The sequence below is a fragment of the Tachypleus tridentatus genome, chromosome 13, assembly GCF_004210375.1.
Source record: "Tachypleus tridentatus isolate NWPU-2018 chromosome 13, ASM421037v1, whole genome shotgun sequence".
NCBI lineage: Eukaryota > Metazoa > Arthropoda > Merostomata > Xiphosura > Limulidae > Tachypleus > Tachypleus tridentatus.
This window is the reverse complement of record NC_134837.1, coordinates 84,864,880-84,887,570: the sequence shown is the minus strand read 5'-3', so window position 1 is coordinate 84,887,570 and position 22,691 is coordinate 84,864,880. Positions and strand designations below refer to the sequence as shown.

The 22,691-nt window shown below is 31.2% G+C and overlaps 1 protein-coding gene across 5 annotated transcripts in view; it reads right to left on the bottom strand.

Annotated features, from left to right (window-relative positions):
* Positions 1 to 3,207: 3,207 nt before the first annotated feature.
* The window catches only part of LOC143239610 (uncharacterized), a 113,611-nt gene continuing 94,127 nt past the window's right edge, over positions 3,208 to 22,691 (bottom strand). For all 5 annotated transcript variants that reach the window (XM_076480879.1, XM_076480880.1, XM_076480883.1 and 2 more), the window contains 5 exons: positions 20,829 to 20,946; positions 19,941 to 20,088; positions 16,916 to 16,965; positions 12,914 to 13,026; positions 3,208 to 5,705 (listed from right to left, as the gene is read on the bottom strand). In XM_076480879.1, the coding sequence (XP_076336994.1) occupies positions 5,486 to 5,705; positions 12,914 to 13,026; positions 16,916 to 16,965; positions 19,941 to 20,088; positions 20,829 to 20,946 (649 nt within the window). In that variant the 3' untranslated portion in view covers positions 3,208 to 5,485. The remainder of the gene's footprint in view (positions 5,706 to 12,913; positions 13,027 to 16,915; positions 16,966 to 19,940; positions 20,089 to 20,828; positions 20,947 to 22,691) is intronic.

Genomic DNA, 22,691 nt, shown 5'->3' with positions numbered 1-22,691 from the left:
CTAAGTTTAAATTTCTTGAATTTATTATGTTTATTCCCAATATGATCTCTTAAACTTTACTAAATTTACTGGCTTATTCTGCTCTAATGCCCTTTTTTTTTCTCTGTAGGGAATATGTATGTTCTATATGCATGTCAGTATTTCACGAAATTCTTTCCACAACTGTTCAAGATTCTCTCAAAACTCTTTAGTCTGATCTACAGAAGCCAAATCATGTCTCATTCCATCAAAATTGGATTACCTAAAATATAAAATAGTGGCACTGTGCTTCTTCAATCCCAGATGTAGTAAAATCCCATAGTGCAATGGTCACTCGCATTTAAATGCTCACCAACCACAGTTCTATCATATTCACATTGGTTCCTAATATTAAATCTAATACAACTTTTTATCTTGCAGGTTCCATCATCAGTTGGTGTATAAAAGTATTCTGAACAATTTTCAAAAACCTGCACTCCTCACTGTTAGACTCAAAATTTTCCATTCAATAGCCCTGAACTTAAAATCTCCCATAATAACTTTTTCAGCCACCATTCTGATCTCATTAACTTCTACATTCTGAGCTGGTGGTCTATAATAAATCCCAGTTACAAGGCTTTTCCCTTCATGTCCACTGACATGACCCAGACTTGGTGCTGTTTTCAGCTGTCCAACTCAACAGGATATGAAGCTACTCCTCCCCTTTCTTTCAATATTCTATCAGTAGTAAATAATCTGTACCCTGGTATTTCAAAAACATTTCTCTCATCAAAATTGTTTATATCCAACCAAATATCAGTGATATCCATAATAACAAAATCCTCAGTTTCCACAACTACTTGAACTCATTAATGGCCAACAGCACCTGCCACTAAGAGGTTTAAACCCATTTTTTAACAGTGTAGCTACACCTAGCTCAATTTCATTTTTTGAATCTAAATCCTAACAATATCTGAGTTTTATGCCCTTTCAAACAAATCCAGTTTGATCCAGATTGGGGAATGATCTGGAAACCCAAATTAGTTCTTTCATGCACAGTACTTGAATATATGAAAATTGATATTTATCCTTGAGATAATGAATGTATTTGTATATTTGAGTGTTTTGTTATATTGCCTTTCTTACATTATAATTATGCCATCATTGTCAACCAAGCGCCTAAGAATACCTATAAATAGATTCACTCTGAGGTTAGCATGGTCACAACCACATGGGATTTCTTACAATAGACATTGGAGGCTTTGGAATTTGAATTGGGAACTCTCCATGTACCTGCTGGTTGAACGAGGCATTGATTTGTTTATCTTTTGGAAACTTTCAAAGATTGTCTTGATTTTGATAACATAAGAGTCGGAATGCACAAGATATTTAGTATAGATCTTAATTCATTGTTTATATCTTGCCGTGTTGAATTGATATGTCTGTTAAGCTGTAATTTCGTGCTTGTACCAGTAACAATATGGCTTTTGTGTACAATTGTCTTCTATGGTCCTGTAATCTGAATATGTGTCTGTGTTTGCTTACATGAACTTTGGCGATGTTGCTAAGCTTGTTAATTCTTGATTGTTACAGTTTAACGGTGTGGATGGTATGAATGTAGTTTGTCACATTAAATTCCATTTAAAAATCAGTGATGATGGTGTGGGTTCATATGGGGCAACAAACAGAGTAATGGGACTGATTAATTATTGCTTTAAAAAAACCCACAGTTAAAGGTGCAGAGCATATTTAGTAGTAGCAGCAGCATGACATGATTTGAATCTTTTTTGCATACAGTAGTATTCTTAAATTTAGGCCATGATCCTAATGAAATGAAAAAGGAATGTTATACAATTCTAAAGTCCATGGTTTGATTCCCCTCAATGGACACAGCCCATTATGACTTAGCTCTGAAACAAAAAAAAAAAATCTATTTTGCTGAGTTCAACTAATAATAATAAAAACTGTGCTGTAAATTATCACTTTCAAACTTGGTAATATAATTAAATCTTTTGCTACATAAAGGTATCTAATTAAAAGTAAAAATCAGTTAATTAAAATAACTGTGTTTTGGAGAAATCAGTTTTTACTGAAAAATGGGTACATCTCTGAACTAGTTAACTAGGTAAAAGTTTTCATATAGAAAAAGGACTGTATTTGACAAATATAACACAGATGCATGGGAACTGAAAACTGACAAAAATTTCAATAGTATAATTTATGAATATATTTTGAAACAGACTTTGCTTTATAGATTTATAGAGAAGAAAATCCCTTCTCATACTCACACTGTATGCATATATATATATATATATGTGTACATATTAGTTTAATTATGGTGTATAATTAAAGTTGGTCTAAATTTGAGCAAACTATTCTTAATCTGAGGCATTTTGGAAATTGTGGTGAGATGTTCTTTCATATTTTTATGCATTCTTTTGGAGTCTGATTATTACACAAGTCAGCTTCAGGTGCTAGAGAACATGAGCATCTGCAGGGGAGACAAGGGAGAACTTCCCCATTGGAGAATTAGAAACATAATCCTTTCTTAATTCCTTTAGCATGTGTTTATTCATTTCACAAGTTCACAATACATATTAAACTAATATTTAATTCTAAAAGTCATCAGGTTTGTCAACAGCTTTACTTAAAATCTCTAGATATCTACCTTATAGCTAAATATAAAAAGTCACTACGATGGCAGCTTCTTGGACACTGGACACGGCAATTTCCATTTGGGTCATCAAACAGACCGACATGGTTTTGTCGACACAAGACAGTGTGATCAGGGTCAACCACAATTTACTGTTATGGAGTATATATACCTACAAGTCTGCAGTGTAGTTTAAACTAACCTTACAAATATTAAATCTATCAATTCTGTCTATTCTCTTGACTGTAATGGCAAAACTTTGAAGATGGGTCTATTGCCCCGTGATTCTCCTTGTGGTTTTTGTGATGTCACTGACCTGCTTTGTTAATCTTTTGTGACACGTTCAAAGAGGTCAATACTAACTGATCTTGTGGCAATAGAATGCAAGAACCTAGATGTGGTATGTTAAAAGGCAGTTAACTCTGATAATGTAAATATTACTAGTGCAAATTTATTATTATTAACCTTTTAATAATATTATTGTGTAAAGCACTTAATTACTATAAGACCAGTATTTCATAAAATAATGAGTTGTTTTTTCACCACTTTACAAATAGCTTGAATAATATAACTATAAACTTATTCAACATGGCATATGCTGATGATAAGATGATTATAATTTTATTCAAGATTCATAAACCTTTACAATAGACTTTACCACATATTTCATTTCTTAAAATAATTAATATTATTCCTTTATTGCTAGCACAGTAAATTGTAATTAAGACCAGTATCCTTTTAGAAATATTTTACAGTGTTAGTACTATAAAGAAAACATAATTAGCATTACAAAGAAAAATATGATATATAGTTCTTAAAAAATATTATCAGTTAGCAATGTTGAATTACACCTGTTTAACACTGTTTCTTTATGTCATTAAGCTCACTCACTTTTACACAACATCTTGAACTACAAAGAATTTTGGAAAACATCTTGAGAGCTACAACCTTATGTTACTTTCATCATTTTTATTCAATAACTATAGCCAAGTTTGTGCAAACTCATGCCAAGTATCTATAACCACTTATTTTTTTCAAAAAATAAAGATTTTATTTTGGTAAATAATAATATTGAGAATAAATCTGTTTCAGAAGTGTTATTTCAAATGTTAAGATTTCTGTTAAGTAAACATGTTTCATATTGATTATCATTGTACATATCACACACACACACACACACATATATATATTCTAAGTCAATCTTATTTTTCATAACATATGCATTAATGAAGTACTATTTATTCTTTTTAGATAAAAATATAAATGATAAAAAATTAAAATATTAGAAATAGTTACCATGCTAATAGGAAGATGAATGTGATGGAAAAAATTAATTTTTGTACTTATAATACAGAAACAGAAGTTTGACCACATTTATGAAAGACAAGGACTATTTGTTACAGTGTGTATAGTTTCAAAAGTCCTATATGAAAGATAAATACTTTTTTTAAATTTTGGTTGTTTAAAGTAGCCTAACTGCAGCCAAACTGGATGTTTCTTTTCCAAGTTGTATAATTGATTACATTACACATATTTTGTTCTGTCCTTTGCAGATTAATTAAGTACTTATTCATTGCAATACTTTTCAAATTATTTTATTTAAACAGCAGTTATGAAACCTTGTAAGCTAATAATCAAATCTCAACCAGCATGTTTATAACGTCTTGAGTTGTATGTAAGAAAATACCAAGTACACAGCCAAAAACTGCTCTGTCAAGAATAACATGCAGTGATATTTTATGTGTTTTTATAATAGGTATGTGCTACAGCATCTGAAATTCTTTCATAAACAAAAGAAATGTTCCGTGCACATAAAAAAATCGTGATTATGTCATTTATGTGAGAGAGATTCATAAATTCTTACCTAATATGCCTTTTAAGAATTAGGATCTAATCTCACACGTTTCTGATGGGTTCTTTTGTTTCTTTGTTTAATTTCATGGAAAACTACTTCAGCGGTACCTGCATCAGCTATGCCTGGTTTTGAGGTGATAGACTAAAGGGAAAACTAATCAATATAAGCAACTACAGTTATGTCAGAAGATGGGATTGACCATTGCATTATATCACCTTTATGATTAAAGGATGAATATGTTTGGCAACAGGTTTCAATTCTGTGACCTACAGATTATGAGTCAAGCACAGCACACTACCACAAAGCCCTGTTAGTTTTGTCATTTATACCAGTATTATATTAACACAAACTTTAAGTACAAACTATACTGAACATTCAGCATACTACACCAAAAAATGGTTTATGAGCAATCATAATCACAACACAGAAAGTGTGTGTGTGTTTCATGTTTATTATTCAAGGAATAATTTGTCTAATTTCTAAAAGACTACTGTTTTCCCTTGGTCTATTCTTAATTTAATACACACTTTACCATTATTTATAATAATTAAATTAAACTGTTGAGTACCAGGAAATAATGAAATATTAAAAATAAAAGTTGGAAGTAAGAAATAATTATCAATAATAGACAAAAAGTTTTGTCTAATTTTGGTAAGTTAATATATTTTTTCTTCTTCAGTTTTTGATTTATATTTTACATAAAAATTCTGACTATCTTAAGAGTGAAGGGAATATTGAATCTATTATATATGGCAATGTAGTTTTCCTCTTCATAAAAACTGCTTTCCATGTGTTGAACTAAATCTCTATGAAGTGCAGGTATTTATTATGTTATTAATTTGAAGTGCTGGTGGTTTATCTTTGAGATTTGTTTTACATCTGTTAAACAGAAGTAATTTAGATATATACAAATACACATATTTATATATATATATATATATATATATATATATATATATATATATCCAAAAGAAGAGAAGCTGAAGAGAGACAAAAAAATTCTTATCACTATTTCTGAACTAAAAAGTGTCATTATCATCACATTCTGTTGCCCAATGTCCAAACATTCCACAGCTGTTACAATATGGCCGCTCTTGGGCCCTTTGGCCATGATGTTTAGTGTGCAAAAGTTTTTCCACTGCTGGAGCCTGCTGTGGACAGTCTTCTGTGTCATGGACGTCAAACATATCGCAGATGTCACAGAAGAGTCGTGGAGGAATGGCTGTTTTGATTCCATTTCTAGTTCATAATAAATGCAACAAGAAAAATGAACTCAGGCTTAAAACCTTTAATACAATCAGAATCAAGAATATTAATGAAATAATCTCTTTAATATACTTCAACAGTATCTGTAATATATAAGCCATTTCTAACAAGTTGTATAAGTAAAAGAATAAACTAAGAAATTATCTGTATTTAATGTTGCAGAAACTACAAAAAAATGGAGCCACAGTATTGTGAAATCTGAAAATGTAGAAGTTGTCAGAGTGATTAATGTTTTGAGTTATAACAAACCTGTATTTCTGATTTTCTCTGATTTAATGTATTTGGTTAACTTTTTATTTTCCCAGCTTAACAACACATCTATTTAATTTAACTCTGATTGTCAAACTGTTAACAAAGTTTTGTTTTGTAAATAATACATAACTGTTCATTTTAAGTTTAATACCAGAGTAATATTTATATTATGTGAAAGTTAAAGTAAGTAATTTTTAGAAGCAGTAGTTATGGCAAGTTTGTTTAAATACTGTTTATGAATCATTTGTTGCATAATTCAGTTGTGAATTGATGTTACATCACTCAAACCCTATGAATTTTTTTTGTTACTTTAAGTGAGTATTGTTACATCATAAAATCTCGTAATTGAAAGTTCTAGGCCTCAGAACAAATAAGTATGTTAGTGAAGGTAAGATACAATTAGTGTGAGACATAGCCAAATAGATCTAGACTGTGTTTGTAAGTTTAACTGTAAAGGGTGTATAGTGGTGATTTTCGAAGTGAAATAATTAAAGATTGCATTGTAATAACAAAGTATAGAAGAATAATTCATCTTGTTGTTTAGGTTTTAAAGTAACTGAACTAACTTATTTGGACTTTTGACAAAAATATTTTACCCTACTGAAATGGCTCTTCTATAGTCATGGGTCAAAGGCCATATTATCACATTTGTAGACTTAAATTCTAAATGTTATTGAACTACTATTTTATGAATGTATGTCAGTACATTTGATATCAAAATATAGATTATAATTTAAATTTTAGCATTATACATTAGTTAATTTTTTTAATTTAAAAGTAAAAATTGATTTTTTGTGTCACATGGTATGTTAATGCAACATTGGTTCAGATTGCATATTTACAATGTTCAAATGAAATATCTATAGTTTCTTACAGATTATGAAATAAAATTACCAATACTGAAAAATTAGAAAATAAAATAAGAACCTCTTGTCTTTTCTGTTTGCTGAGATTTATAGAATCAAACACAGTGATCCTGCCTACCTCTTTCCATTTTTGGAAAGACTTGCTTATGTACACCTATTTCTATTTATGGTATGTGAATGACCAATCAAAAGTTCAAAATGTTCCCCATGTGGTTCTCTAGCCACTGCAAAGTATTTATATATATGCAGGTAGCCCTTTCTGTTCATGGTAGATTTCAAATGGTAAGATACAAACATTATTCGGCTAAAAAAATCATATTTTTTTTAGACCCAATAAATATTGCTTAGTTGCTAAGCCTAAAAGTAACAGTGGAATTCTATTGTATTTATATAATAATTTATGATTTTTGGTTATTTGAAAATGCATATATAAAACCTAAATAATATTATTTTTGTTCTACATTCTTCATCTGTAAAATTTAATGAGGCTTAGAAATTATGGCAAGCAGTGAGTACAAAGTTCAAAACTAGAAGAGAGAATTGTTTTTTATGCTTGAAATCCTACAAGAGGGAAATTTTAAAAGGTTTGGCAACCTGTGTCCAGCAACAACCAAGTACAAAGGTCAGAGTGAGAAGAGATAATTGTTTGCTTTACTTTTTGATATATTGTTTTATATTTTAAGAAAAACAAGTTTACTAACTTATTTCTAAATAGCAATAATCTATATACATATGTAATGTATAATAACTGAAATGTGACTGTATATTACAAAATACTACTCCACTGAAACATGACCAAGAAAGAGAAGACTGAAGGTCAGTTCTGTATTACTGGACACTTAACCTGAATGCACATGCCCCATGTCAATGGAAGTTATGTAACATTAGGTAGGCATGACTGTATGGTCAATATAATAAAAAAAATAAATATATGTATATGTAAATATATAGTGTTATGAGACTTTAGTTAGACTAAACATTTGTATTTTGGTGTTATAAAATGTAGTCATTATAGCATGAAAAAAGCAGAATTTATCTTTATTTCCTAATTTTTTTGTGATGGTTATGAGGTTAGTTAAGTGTTAGATCCCACATAATTAGCATTTAGAAAACAACATAAAATATCAAGTCTTACTGAAAACAAACATTTGAAATGTATTTAGGAAATTTTAGAGATTATGCAAACAATACTTGAGAATTTTGGGACAAAGAGTAGTTATTTTAATCATAACATGAAATCACTTTGCATTCAGACTAGTAACAAAACAGACTCTATTTTCACAAACAAATTTTTAGTAAAAACATTTCATTAAAAAACCTGATTGTTTGTATACAAAATACTTGTAATCTTTAGTAAAAATCTACTAAATTTTGTGAAGATGCATATGCTGCATCAAAGGTTATAATGCAAAGGTGTAGATGAACTTGTGTATATTATACTAAGTCCATAGTGAAAGGGTTAAAGATGACAACAGTTTAATAAACAAAAAGGAGAATAGATGCTATGCATTTTATCAAATGGGGCAAATTGCAAATCTGTCACTCACAATCAGCCACATAAATTTCAACATAAAGCAGCTGGAGCTACCTACAGAGACAGTCTTGACAAGAGACAAATTGTCATCATGGATGCTGCTGCCAGAAGAAACAAAATGGAAAGAACAATCAGCAGAATCATCACAAAAAAAGGTGCAAAAAACCATGATTAAACAATACGTGATTGATGGTAAGCTCAATGGATCTGCAGTGCCACTAGTGGTCATAGCATGCTGTGACAAACATTGAGATGTGCCAACAAACTACAACATGCTAGTAGGTGCGAAGGATATGTCACAAGAAAGTGAATGTCTTATAAGATCTTAGTACCAACAAATAACCAGACTCAAGTGATGAAGTTGGTTATGAGTGAATTATTGGAGAACGCCTACATAAATTCTTTTTGTTTTGTTGAATGGAGAATGGAAAATCCTTGCTACTTACCAATTCCTAGCTGCTGGGGTAGTGCACCATTAAGGATCCTCCCAGACTGGAACCTAACTGCTGGAGCTAGAACAATGGGTCTCATTACAGTGAGAAGTGTGGTTATGATGACACTGGCAGTGTAGCCACCCCTCATATATATATATATATATCTATAATACATGAGAACTATGTAGGAACTAATCATACAACTCACAATACCAATCCATGTAATATCTATATCTCACAAGTCCTCTTCCTGCAGCCAGTTTCTGTACACTAAAGTCAATATGAACACTCCATTACCATTACTATTACATCACAAACACATTCTACTCCTGCATTTGGCATGGTGCCCAAGCAGAGGTATATAAAAGTATCCTAATTATAACAACACAACATGGTGTCCTCTTTTGCAGCTGGTTTGGGGCCTGTCGAGTCTGTTGCTAAGAGATGAGGTGAACACACCATAAATACCAGTGATATATCTCTCACATTCCCTATTTGTACAGCTGGAAGGGGGCCAATAGAGACTGGAAGTTGAATACAGGTATATACAAGTATCATATTGAAACATATATATACAGTGCACTTTTCCCACAGTTGGCATTGGATGCAGGGCCCATAGAGACTGATAGTAGAGGGAGTGAGTATTGGTACTTATCAAAAGTGCCCTTTTCTCACAGCTGTTTTTGACCTATTGAGTCTGATGGTAGAAAATGTGAGTACACAAAGTATGGTCTAATGAGACAAGATACAGTCTCCTGTGGGTGTGCCTTTATAGAGTCCCTGTCACACCCCTCAGGCTTTCTAAAAATGCTTTCTGGAAAATGCTTATCTTTTTAACCTTTGTACTGGTTCCTCTACCATCTTAAGTCAGATTCTAGCTAAACTGCGTGAAAAGTTGAGCATTCATTTCAGAAGTTAATATTTCCTTTATCCTGAAAATGTATTTTTCAGACCCACATTCCCACCAAATCTTCCATTCACCTTTTCCTACTTGCCTCATCGAATAATGATGATTCACTAGTGTAAATGTGTAGGGGGAGTTAATGCCTCCTATTAGTGGAGGGCTTTTGCTTCATGACAACATCTTATAGTGGTGCCAGTTTATTAGGTGGGAGTATTCTTATGGTTTGTGGCATGCAACTTTCTGACAGATGTGCAAAAGAGTTGAGGACAATAGCTAAATTTTGTGAAAAAGTATTCATTGGAAATACATTCATAGGTAAGGAAAATTTTAACATAAGATGTGGAATGTCTTTAAGAACTGGTAAAATGGCTAAGGGGTAAAAGAAATTTGAAACTTAATTGAGAAATGCAAAGTCAAGCATGAAGTTGTGAAAAGAGGTCAATTAGACTTAGTATTTTAAATCTTTTACCTATACTTTAAATTTATCACTTAAAAAATATACATGTATACTGTTTCAGAGAGAAAAGTTTACCCATGTAGTCAAAAAGGAAACATTTAAATACAGAATGCATGGCTAGTAGGTCAGTAGGAAGGAACAGAACTCAAGTTAGAAAGCATTGTATTAAAATACTGGTTAAGTTAATTTGTTATGACATTTTCAGTAAATTTTTTTTGTCAGTTTGCTGCACAGTTTAAAAACTACAATGCTCAAAGAAGTAAAAATGATAAAAGGGGTGACTAAAAACATCAAAGACAACAATGAGGGAAAAGAAACTTTAAATCCACAAAGCAATCCACAATAAAAAAACAAAGTAACTACATCAGAAAATAAAAGTAAATTAAACAGTACACACACACATATATGTAAATTTAATAACAATTTCTGAATTTTATAAAAAACAATTATAGATCATTATATACAGACCCCAGCTAGCTACAGTAATATAGAAAATTTTAATGCTGTAAAAAGGTAGTGAAACAAGAAAGTCAAAACCACAAAAACAGATTTACTTAAAATTCAAAAACATGTATCCTACTTTGGCAAATCACAGTAATTGTTAGTTTGAACCAAAGTGAGAATAAAATTTGTAAGTTTTAAATAACCCAGTGTTTGTTCTTTTGTAGCATTAAAACTTTCTATATTGTTATAGCCAGCTTTACAAAATTTAACTTTTTTTTTGTTGTTGTTGTACTTGTTTATTTCCTATTTATTACCTTTATTTTTGTGCACCAGCAATACCAAGTATGGGGTGTACGTGTATCCAATTCAGTTTTATTGTTCATCAGTACCTCTATCAACCTACTCTTAAATTTAACTATATGCCCAAAGTAAGGAACTGTCAATTTTATGGCTGTGTGTGCCATTGTAAAGCAAGATATTTTTTGGGGGCAAGATTATGGAGTCTATGGGTTGCCTGTAGTACACATAGGATAGAAACCCATGAGAAGCAAACTTATTTTATCCCTATACACTTGATCTTATAAACACTTTTAAAATCAAAATATAAACAGGGAATTCCAAGAAAAAGGGTACTTTTGAGGCATAAAAGGTGAAAGGTAGGGACTTTAGCCCACTTCTGCATGTCACTATAGAGTAGGATACTGTTGCTTCCAGATGTGAGTATAGTACACATAATTAGTGATTAACTTAAGGTATTTTGCAGGCAGCTGTCCATATTAAAATACAAGAGTTTCTAATATTTATTATATATAATTATGGTAGAACTGATTGCTGATTTCATTTTCTATAATTACTGAATGAATCCTTTCTGATTAATATAATGGTACAAACATTTTTAAAACTGCTTCATTGATTATTGGAATGTATATAAAAGCTTGTAAACCTTATGTAAAAAGATCATTCTTTACACTTCATATGAACAGAGCTATAATCCCAAGTAAATTTGAAATAAAAATGGACCAACATCAAATAGTCAAGAAAGGGGATTTTCCTTTATCATCTCTATTTAATTTATAGCTAATCTCACTGAAAGTAGTCTGAAAGTGAACTGTTAAAATATTACAGTATGAATAATTTGTCATTAATGAATCAGAATTACCTTGTGGCCCAATGGTTAGTGTATAAGACTGTAAATCTGAGGGGTCCATGGCTTGTGTCCCATGACCACAAAGTCCTATCCTGTACTTTGAGGCCATGAATGCATTATAAGAGTGGTAGTAAAATTTCACACTATTTGATCAGAGCATCCCAAAAATTGAAGTTGCATGCCACTGACAAGCTACCTTCCCTATAGGCTGTGAGTTCAGTTAGAAGCAGTAGCACAGATAGACCATATGTAGCTTTGCATAAGTAATGAAAAAATAAAGCACATCAACTAGAAATTAGTAAAGAAAATCAAAACAATGAATTTCTATATAATGTAATGTTCTGGAACAATAAGGCACCTACAGCCCATCTTGTCTGTCTCATCTTCTAAACAAAACAAAGAATATTAAATCAACTAATTAAAAGAAAAACTTGAAGCCAGCCCTTATTATTTATATCTTATCAATCTTTCTTTTAAACTCATTTAAATTTACTACTTTTACAACATCCAGAGGCCAACTACTCTATTAGAGTATTTGTTTCCCCTAATCCTATTATTCTCACTGTTAAATATGAGGAAAAGATGATGCATAACACTTATCAATTCCTTGTCATTCTTAAACACCTCAATAAGATCCTTTCTGACTTTTTTATTATTATTAAGAGTGAATAATTTGTGACATTTCAACGTTTCCTCAAACGACAACCACCTCCATCCCAGATACCATTCTAGTATTCATCCTTTCAACCTTATAAGTATGAAAATTTTAAATTTCTGTATTCATAACATTGTAAGCACGATTACTACACTTTACCAGTCTTAAGATATGTGACTGTCCAGAAAGCGTAAATTAAAACTTCAGGCAATTCCAAGATCTAACTGAAGCTAAATTTCAACAAACATTCTTAAAGATTTATAGCCAATCAAGATGTGAAAACTAACACCTCAACAACATGTAGCTCCAAGGTGTAATAGATTAGGCTAATTGTTTGAGATCTTAACTGTCATATGTTGAATTGATCACATAAAGAAACCTTATATTTATTATTTAGTACAATTTAAAGGTAAGGGAATGGCTGTTACAGCACATGCTTTCTATATCAAGAGTGTAATAAGAAAGAAATGTTTGTGTTTGATACTTACAAATTCAAATCTTCACCATCAAAGGTTTCACCAGTCTCCAAAATCTCAATTCTTGACTTTAGCTCATCATTCTTTCTCTGCATATCCACAATTACAGAATTCAAAAATTCAATCTGAAAGAAACAAAAATATTATTATAATTAATTCAAACACACTTAGAACGTTTGACGTAAAAAATACAAATATGTTCTTTGATTTAAACAAAAAATATCTGTAAAAGTGTTGACAAAAACTTGCATAATAATGCATTCAAAGACTTAAAAAAGGAAAAACGTTTTTAAGTTTTACACAGGAATATATCAATGTAGAATGTGATAAAACAAATATTGATATTTTGAAATATATTGATTATTGTTAAGATGTGCTTGAATGTAATATTTTAAATGATAAACTTTTGGATATTTCTTTTGGAAAATCTTTACTGTCTGAATAATGCTAGTAATGAAAACTGCTTTTAATAAGCCTGTGATGGTTTGATTCTTCTTCAGTGTTTAAAAGGTGTAAGATACAGGTAGTATTAAATATATCTTCAACATTATACCTCTCATGTGAAAGATAAGTATTGTTTGTTAATATGCTACAGAATAATAATAATGTGATTTTTATGTTAAGTCATGCGTAATGTTTCTATCAAGTTTAAAACTTTTACAATGTGTTTACCTTACAAGGTTATTAAGAAATTTACATAAATGAAATGCATTAATATGTTATTTTGTAATATGCTCTTTGTGTTAAAACAATAAACAATAAAAGGTGATAAACTTGTTTGTAAATTGCTATACATTAATCTCCTATTTCATGAACTTTCCAACTTGTGATTGGTATTTGCCTCTCTTAATTAACAGCATTTATAAAATGCAATTGATACTGACTTCAACATTTACTAGATTATATGTGTTTTTTTTTCAATCACTACCAAGCTGAAAATTAGGCTTAAGAAAATGGAGCCTATACTTATATATTTATTTGAAATAATCAACTGAGTTTCCAGAATAACTTTTTATTATGAATTTTTGTTAAGCATGCATCATATTCACTAATATGGAGCCCAAGTGATCCAAACACTATAGGTAGTATATCATAGTCATATAGACAATGACATTAAGAGAGAAATCTTGGGTTGCTAATGCTTCACCTGATAGAGAAAAAAAAGGTTGCTTAGTGAAGGATTAAATCTTCTGATCTTGAAACTACATGTAAAAGGATAAAACGTTTTTAGTTATCAAAAAAATATAAATATCAAACTAAAATCAAAAGTAAACATTACTAGTCAGCTTCCTAGACACAGTTGTCATGAAGGTACTGTATTCTCTTATTATAAATTGCACCCTTATGTTAGTTGCAAGGCTGATTTTTAGGAGTAGTATAGTGTTTGGACATATATGAGTCACATCTCATTACAGGTTGCACCTCTGCTACTGTTACATAGCTTTGTGGAACAGTATTCAACAAACTGTGAAGTAAGCATCATTCAAATAAGGTTAATGGTCACTGCCATAGCAAAGGAAATAGAGATTGCTGAATTCAGTGGAGGATCATCCTGGTGTCTTTGCTTTGTAAAAAAGGAAGGACCTGACAGTTCAAGCTGGCATAACAAAATATTAATCTTTACCAGTAGGTCATGAAGAAAAGCTCACATCATTAGGAAAATACTGCAAAGTTTCAACCTTCAACATTAGTCCTGACCATATTATTAATATGGATGAAGTACTGTTAACATACAACATCCTAGTGAACAGAACACCAGAGAATAAAGGAACATAAACTGTCAACATTAGGACTACACATCATGAAAAAGCTAGTTTTACTCTACTTTTGCCATCACTACTGCTGGCATCAAGTTATTGTCTGTTGTAATCTTCAAGAGGAAAACTGTGCCAAAAGACATATTTCCAAAAGGTATTGTAGTCAAAGTCAACATGGAAGAGTGGATGGACAGCCAGATGATGAAAGTATGGATCTGTGACCATTTTATCAGAAGACGAGTTGACTTCTTCCAATAAAATCATGTACTATTGGCCATAGACAGCATGATGGTCCACTTCACTAAAGGCATCAAGGATCTACTAGTGATGACTACAGAAGTTAATGTGGACAATCATTGCACCATAAAAAAGTCATAAATAAGTCATACTATATATAAGTTGCACATAAAATTCTTTCGGAAAAAATAATAAGTTATACAAAGGAAAATATGGTTATAGAAGGGTCAATGATTTATATCCTTTTTACATACTATAAGTTATACAACATAAGTTTTTTTTTGTTATGATTTCTAACACTACATGTGCTCTTTTGATTATTTAGTAAAGATAATGAAGAGTTTGATCCACTTATTTGTGACAAGTTCCTCAATTGTTCAAGTTTAATGTACAAGCTTTGTGGGTTATATTTATTTTAGGTCTAACTCGCATTTAAAACTTAACATTCATTTATTAAATTTCTTTCTGCATCTATGACACAATACAAAAGTAGCTGACTAACACATTTAGTAATTGGTTAATAACATGGTAACAGGTTCACCACCTAACTAATCACATATTGACTAGATCTCTAATTAATATTCTATGACTGACAGATTTTCTACCCAGCAGTCTTTCAGTGGATAAATATTGTAATTATTCTTTTGCAAGTTTTGAGAAAATTAAAGACAACACATGCTCATCACATTATATCAGTTATAGACCTTTCTGTAACCAACAATAGAAAAACCTAAATATTTAAAGCACAGTTTATAACAATACATAACATTTGTTTTTATTTTATATCTTACAAAGATACCCTATGCATACAAAAATTACAATAATCTTATCTTCAGTAGGTTCTAATAATAAAACAATATTTTAGGGGATATAATAAGTTTCTCCCTTACCTCTTGTAATGGGATCCAAAAAGAAAATTGTAGGAGGCTGAACCAATTTGTAACTTTTAAGATGAAATGGAGAATATAATTACAAACTAATCTTATAATGGATAAATAAGATGAGATACAAATACTGAGCTTGAGTAAAGTTCTTACTTCACAGCATAATAAAGATACCTGACTAGGAGGTAAAAATAACAGAAAATTGTTTAAAATAGAAGTGAATCAGTGAAGTAGAAATTCTCATATCAAGATAAGAACATTTTATTAAAAAATATAAGCTAGCAAAGCTTTAAAAAATGGTAAAATACAACTTAATTATGTGGTAGTTATCCCCCATTTTCTGGAAGTCTTGCAAGTTAATCTCAAACTTTTTCAGAAAACATTAGTTCCTTAGAATGTAATAATTTAGTAGTGACTTTCTACTGTTACACTGAGATTCAATGAAAGATTGGTATTAAAAATAAGTGACTTCACCTCAAGGTCTAAATGTTTAAGAACTGTTAATTAATATATGAGTTGCACTGAATTAAAATGTATAGTTTTAGAATGCTGCATCTTAAATTAATGCTACATTTTATAGATCACTAGAAAGTATGAACACCATGTATGTCCAATATTAGTTACATTTAAAGACATTATGCAGGTACGGTAATAAGCTCTTAATTCAGTGAAGATAACTGAAGTGTTCTTGTATAATATTTGACATGTACAGATAAAGATAGAAGTGTGTATCTGAAGACCTCTAGTTAAACCAACTATATGGTTAGCATATGTGTTGGAAGAGATAGTATGATTTTGATCTGTTATAAATATTTAGAAAGTCTGTGGATGAGATGTGATTTTTATCCATTATTCCAACTATACATCAACAAGTTGTGTTTCACAATGTGTCATTCTACTTTGTTATATCAAATACACAGTAAAAAAAAGATCCAATTACCATCAGCTCTTGATCAATAAATATAACACATAAAAAATAAAAAATGTGCTATCAAACTTGGCAAGCAAAAACATAAATTTTTGTAGCTTATAAAGGTTTTTTTCTAGGTAACAGACACTTGTAAAAATATACTTTTAGATAGGAATGCATGTTAAGTGATATAAGTAACAAACATGTTATCAAAAATTTGCTATACCTGTACATCTAGTGCTTCTTTTTCTTCTGTAATTCTATTGTATTTTGGATCTGGGAAGAACAAAAATTGTCAAAAAAAACCTTATATCATTAACTATCATAAAAGCAAATATTTTCCTACAGAGAAAATGTACTTCAAATAAATACTTCCACTCAATTACCTCAAATTTACACTTTCCACTAGTTTTGAGACTCCCTACCTATCCTCACATGTATTCACATTAGACACCTGCATGCTATCACACTAATGATCATGCAGCAGCCCTCCACAAGTAGGATTGTGACACAACTATCATTATTAGCACCTTCTCTGAGCAGCCTGTAATCACTTTGAAATTTGGCAGTACAAACAAAACCTACACCATGAGTGAGGAGGTCAGGTAGGAAATGTGAGATGAGGTTAAGTGTCTATTAGAAATACATTTTTAGTGTAGAAAAATGTTAGCTTCTGATATGATAATTTACCTCCTCTCACAAACAGCTCTAATGCCACATTATATTGGTACAGATGTTTTTTCTCATCTTAATGAACTTCAAATACTTCATTCCTTTCATTTCATTGATCGAGTCATTAGCTCTTGTGAGACATTACATGAGTGATTTTATACTGCGAGTTTGAGGAAATTTTTCAAAGTGATGACTTTTCTTTTTCAAACAGCTGAATTTGAACTTTGCTTTTTTGTGTTTGCTAGAAGTAATTTTTCAATATTTTGTTCTTTTGTATTGTCAAGTAGGAACTGAATAATTAATAAACTTTGGCAAAGGAAACTATCTTTAACCATTAGTGTGTTCAATTTCTCTTGTCGTTATAGTTTTAAAGGTACCATGCAGCCAACTGGTTGAATACTTGTGCAAAGGGTACTTTTCATTGAGGATTTTCACTTTCACAAACTTTAAGTGCAGTTGAATTACAAATATCTGCATTGAAGTGCATTCACAAGTGGGCCTTCTCTCTTGAATAGTCTTGCAATTTTTTCTGTAAAGGTTTAGAAAAGCATCATTTTCTAACTTAGTTTTGCTTGTTTTGAATTTCATGCAAAGCTACACAAGAGCTATCTACACTAGCCATCTCTAATATAGCAGTGAAAAAGTGGGTGTAAGGCAGCTAGTCACCACCACCCACTGCCAAATCTTGGGATTCTTTTTTTTTTATCAAAGAATATTGGGATTAATCATCACATTATAATACCTCATAGCTGATAGGGTGAGCATGTTTGGTTGCATGGAGATTCAAGCCTGTGACTCTCAGATTGAAAGTTGAGTACTCTAACCTTCTGGCCATGCCAGACCTAGAGGTCACAGAACTGGGAAGGATTCCAAGCAATAAACAAATGGAAATGGGAACCACGGAAGAAAGTAGTGCAAGCCATATAACAGTGGAAAGTCCTGACTGGACACCGTAAGTGAGCAGAGTTGTAACAGTCATAAAGGTGAGACAGGGAAAGAAGGAGGGTGGTTGTGAAGGCAGAATTATCATCCTGAGCAGCCAAAGTTTTGAGAAGACATACGAACAGCGAAAAAAGTGCAGTAGACATCAGTAGCAAATACATCCAACCCATGACATCCACCTGCCAACATAGGAGAAACATATAATATACCTGACTGCTTACACAGACAAAGGGATAGGAGATTTGGGCAACTGTGAGGAATAGACAGGAGAAGAAAATATGCTGCCCAAATCCTCATCATTATGTTCAGATATACAAGTAGATGATAGGAGATGACAATCAAAAGGCAACAACAATAAAGATGGCCAACTCCCATCAAACTATGGCTATTACTTCCTAAGCCAATAAAGCTTGCCCTAATGCCACTGAAGATCAGCAATAGTGGTAATTGCAATGTGGAATTGTGAAATCCTGATGAGTGGATTTTATTGGGGAAAAAGGAGAAGTAAAGCTTCCAAAGATTTTTTGTTTGTTTGTTTGTTTTTGAATTTTGCACAAAGCTACTCGAGGGCTATCTGTGCTAGCCGTCCCTAATTTAGTAGTGTAAGACCAGAGAGAAGGCAGCTAGTCATCACCACCCACTGGCAACTCTTGGGCTACTCTTTACCCAATGAATAGTGGGATTGACTGTCACATTATAACGCCCCCATGGCTGGGAGGGCGAGCATGTTTGGCGTGACGTGGGCGCTAACCTCGGATTACGAGTCGTACGCCATACGCGCTAGGCCATGCCGGGCCAGCTTCCAAAGAGAAAATTGAAAAAAAAATAGAACAAAAAAGCTTTATATAATATTAGAAATTTCAGCAAGAATATTGACTGAGTTATTCATTGAAAACAATCACTAGGAAATCAGGAACAAAAATATCCTAGAGGTATAATTGTCAATGATGAAATGATTACATAATGCAGAGAAGAGAGGGGCACTAGTGGCAATAAGAGTTTTGTTGCTGTCCTACACGATAGCATACAGATGTCTCATGTCAACATGCATTCAAGGTATATGGGAATATCAAGGGTAGTGGTGAGCAAATATTTATGTATATAAAGGTCAGTATAAATCAAGAAAAGCTATTTGTCAGAGGTGGTAAGATATTGTATCAAAATTTATTAACTTCTGTTATGATAAGAAAAAAAAAGCAAACCTTAGTAATTAAAAGCAGCCTCAAGTACATACTACAAAGTATATTTGCAATGTCATAAAGGAAAAGAAACAAAATGACTATACATGATTAATGATACATTTAATCATTTTGGTGGAAATACATCATATTTACAAACTGATATAAATATTTTGTTGTTTTTCAGATTTTATAATGCATAATTGAAGGATTTAGACATATTGGCAACAAAGTTATTAAAAACCCTTTAATCTTCACATAATAATAATAAAACAACTTTATTTCAACCAGTGTTTTGCCGTTACAGGTCAGTCATGGCTAGTAGTACAAGAACTGGCAAAATGTTGGCTGTAGTAAAAGTATTTGTATTATTTTTTTGGAAATTAGGGTACTTGCTTTACCAGTGTATTGCCAAAATACAAATAACTATTTAAGGTATAACAGAGCTGCACTCCTGACCTTCAACATTAGCATTTGTCTGAGATCTAGCTAATGCTACTTGAAGCTCCACAATTTTGTTTCCTAGTTGTTTCTTTTCTTGTTCAACATTTTGAAGTTGGATTTTGTAATTCTGAAGTTTATTATCATCTGACCGTAATGACGCTAACTAGAGAAGAAAACATTTTTTGTATAAGAATTAGTAAACACCTATTAAATGAACAAGAGTAAAACAGAAAAATGCATTAAAAGCAAATATAAGATAAAGCTATTTTTGAATATTTATAGACATTTTCATACTTTAATTATGATAATTAATGTGAAGGAAAAAACAAAGTATTTGACTAAATACAGATATATCAACAGGGTGAAAAAATTTACTGAGAGGTATAAGTAAAAACTGCCATATTAAAACACTTGGGTTTGAAAAATGAAAATGTTTTAAGGAAATACAAATTATATATTATTAGATCAGGTAGAGTTATAACTAATTTATGACTGTAAATAGTTTCATCCAGGAACACATGAAAGTATGCGACACATCTCCCCCTTATTCATACAAAATAGTGATATAATTTTTCAATAACTGATATGGTTGTGCTTGAACAACATGACTGTCAACTTATCAGAGTGGGAGATATGTATATTCAAATTCTAAAATACAGCAGTATTAATTTTAATCTAGGAAGAAGGTGAGTAAACATTTGATAATATTTTGTGTAAATTGGCTAAACTTTTTTGTTAAGTTGGGATAAGTCATCTATATTTGTGAACTTTAAAAGTGAAAATGGATAAATGATTACATTGTAACTATAAAATAAACACTTGCATATTATGTATCTCTATTCAATCACTGTAAGACATCCACTTCCATTCCAATAGAAAATTATGTATAAGTTTAACAAATACCTCATCATCTTTTTTCAATACTTCTTTTTCTTTCTGTTCCAATTGAGACTGAGCAGAATCCAACATTATCTTTAGGGACACTCGCTCACTGTCAAAATCATTCACAAGTTGGGATTCCCTAAAATTAAGAAAAAATACATTTATAATTGAATACAGTGTACATAATTTACACATAAAACTGATTAACATAAACAAAATTCATCATAGTGGGTATACTGATATAATGTTGTCATAAAAAAAAAATCTGTGACATGTTAGTATCATAACTAACAATGTGGCCTACTGTTTGTTCTCCTGAATGACACTCTCTAAATATAATGGCTCAGACAATTCTTAAACCAATCAGCATTACTCATTTACCTGGTGTAAATATTGTACCAAATTTATAAACTCATCACCACTCTTATACCCAAAGAAGAAAATATACAAATATTTGACATCATGACACCTCAAATATGTTTGTGTTAATACTATATGAATACAGCACAGAAACCTAACATAAAACTTTTAGTGAAAATATTTCATATTCCAGATAAAAATATTAGATTTTTATAAATGATATCAGAATGGTTAGACAAACTGTGACTGTTATAGAATGTAATATATATTGTGATTATGTCATGCAACCTATAATAGTTGGTGGAAGCCAAAACACAAAACAGTCACAACAGGTTTTTTCAAAACTATACTCTAATAGGTAAACTGTAAATTTATGAACATATAACACTAAACTACAGGGTTTGATTCCCCATAGTAGACAGAGTGGAAATAGCTCATTGTGGAGCTTTACATTCGTAAAATGACATCAAGTATCTTTTAAATCTTATATGTTGATCATTGCTATAAAGTCATTTAGAGTCAGTTTATTAGGTTAAAATACAAATAATAAGAACTTGCTTCTCAAGTAAAAGTATAATGTACAGTAGAACATTGAGATACATTTTTATTTCAAGTGAGTTTCTCATCATCAAGAAGTAGAACCTCGACATTAAGGGCACCCTTCCAATGCCTAAAAATGCATGCCCCTAATATAAAAAGTGAGCCATACAAAGCTGGATTGTATATTTAGTGTACTAAATTTCTGAATTTTAAGACCCCTTCACCCCACATTTTGTTTGGTATAAACAGGACATGGGTGTTTGTGAATTGCATGTTGCCATGATTTCAAGTGGTGGATTAACTGTGCTTTTTTTGTCATCACAAAATTTCAAAGTACTTCTCTTCAGAGTTTGAATTACTAAACATTTCACTTTTATTTTATTGTCAACAACTAAAGCAGAAAATAAAGCAACAAATCACTGCTTGTGTCATTAAACTGTTGATGTGACACTGTTATGTGATATTTTTGAAAGCAGAAAGGCACATGCACAGAAATAAGCTGACATGACTCCTGCTTTGAGAATACAGTGTGGAATTTATTGGTTTATGTATCTACAGTGTGTAGAATGAGAATTACTCAGAGTGATACAAATCCATTTTGAATATATGAAAACATTTATTACAGTATATGATTCAGAGCCAAATCAATAAATACTGTAAGTGTTTGAATACTGACCATCCTTCTGAGATGTTTAGTATTTAGCAGTATACTGTATAAGCACACAAAAATTACTAACCACTTTACTGAGTGTTTGTACAGAGAATGAAACTAAGACACTCTCCTTAATCTGTAATATCAAAGTGCCTATTATTGTAAAACTTATTTTGGTTACAAATAACATAAAAAAGAAAGAAACTGAAATTGTCTGTCTTTAGTGGTGCAGTTCTCATTATTTTGATGTGTGTGTTATTCAAGGGTCTACTGTATTTAATGTGGTTTCCAAGTAATACAGGTGTAAAAATTAGTTTTCACAGTTCCTTAGA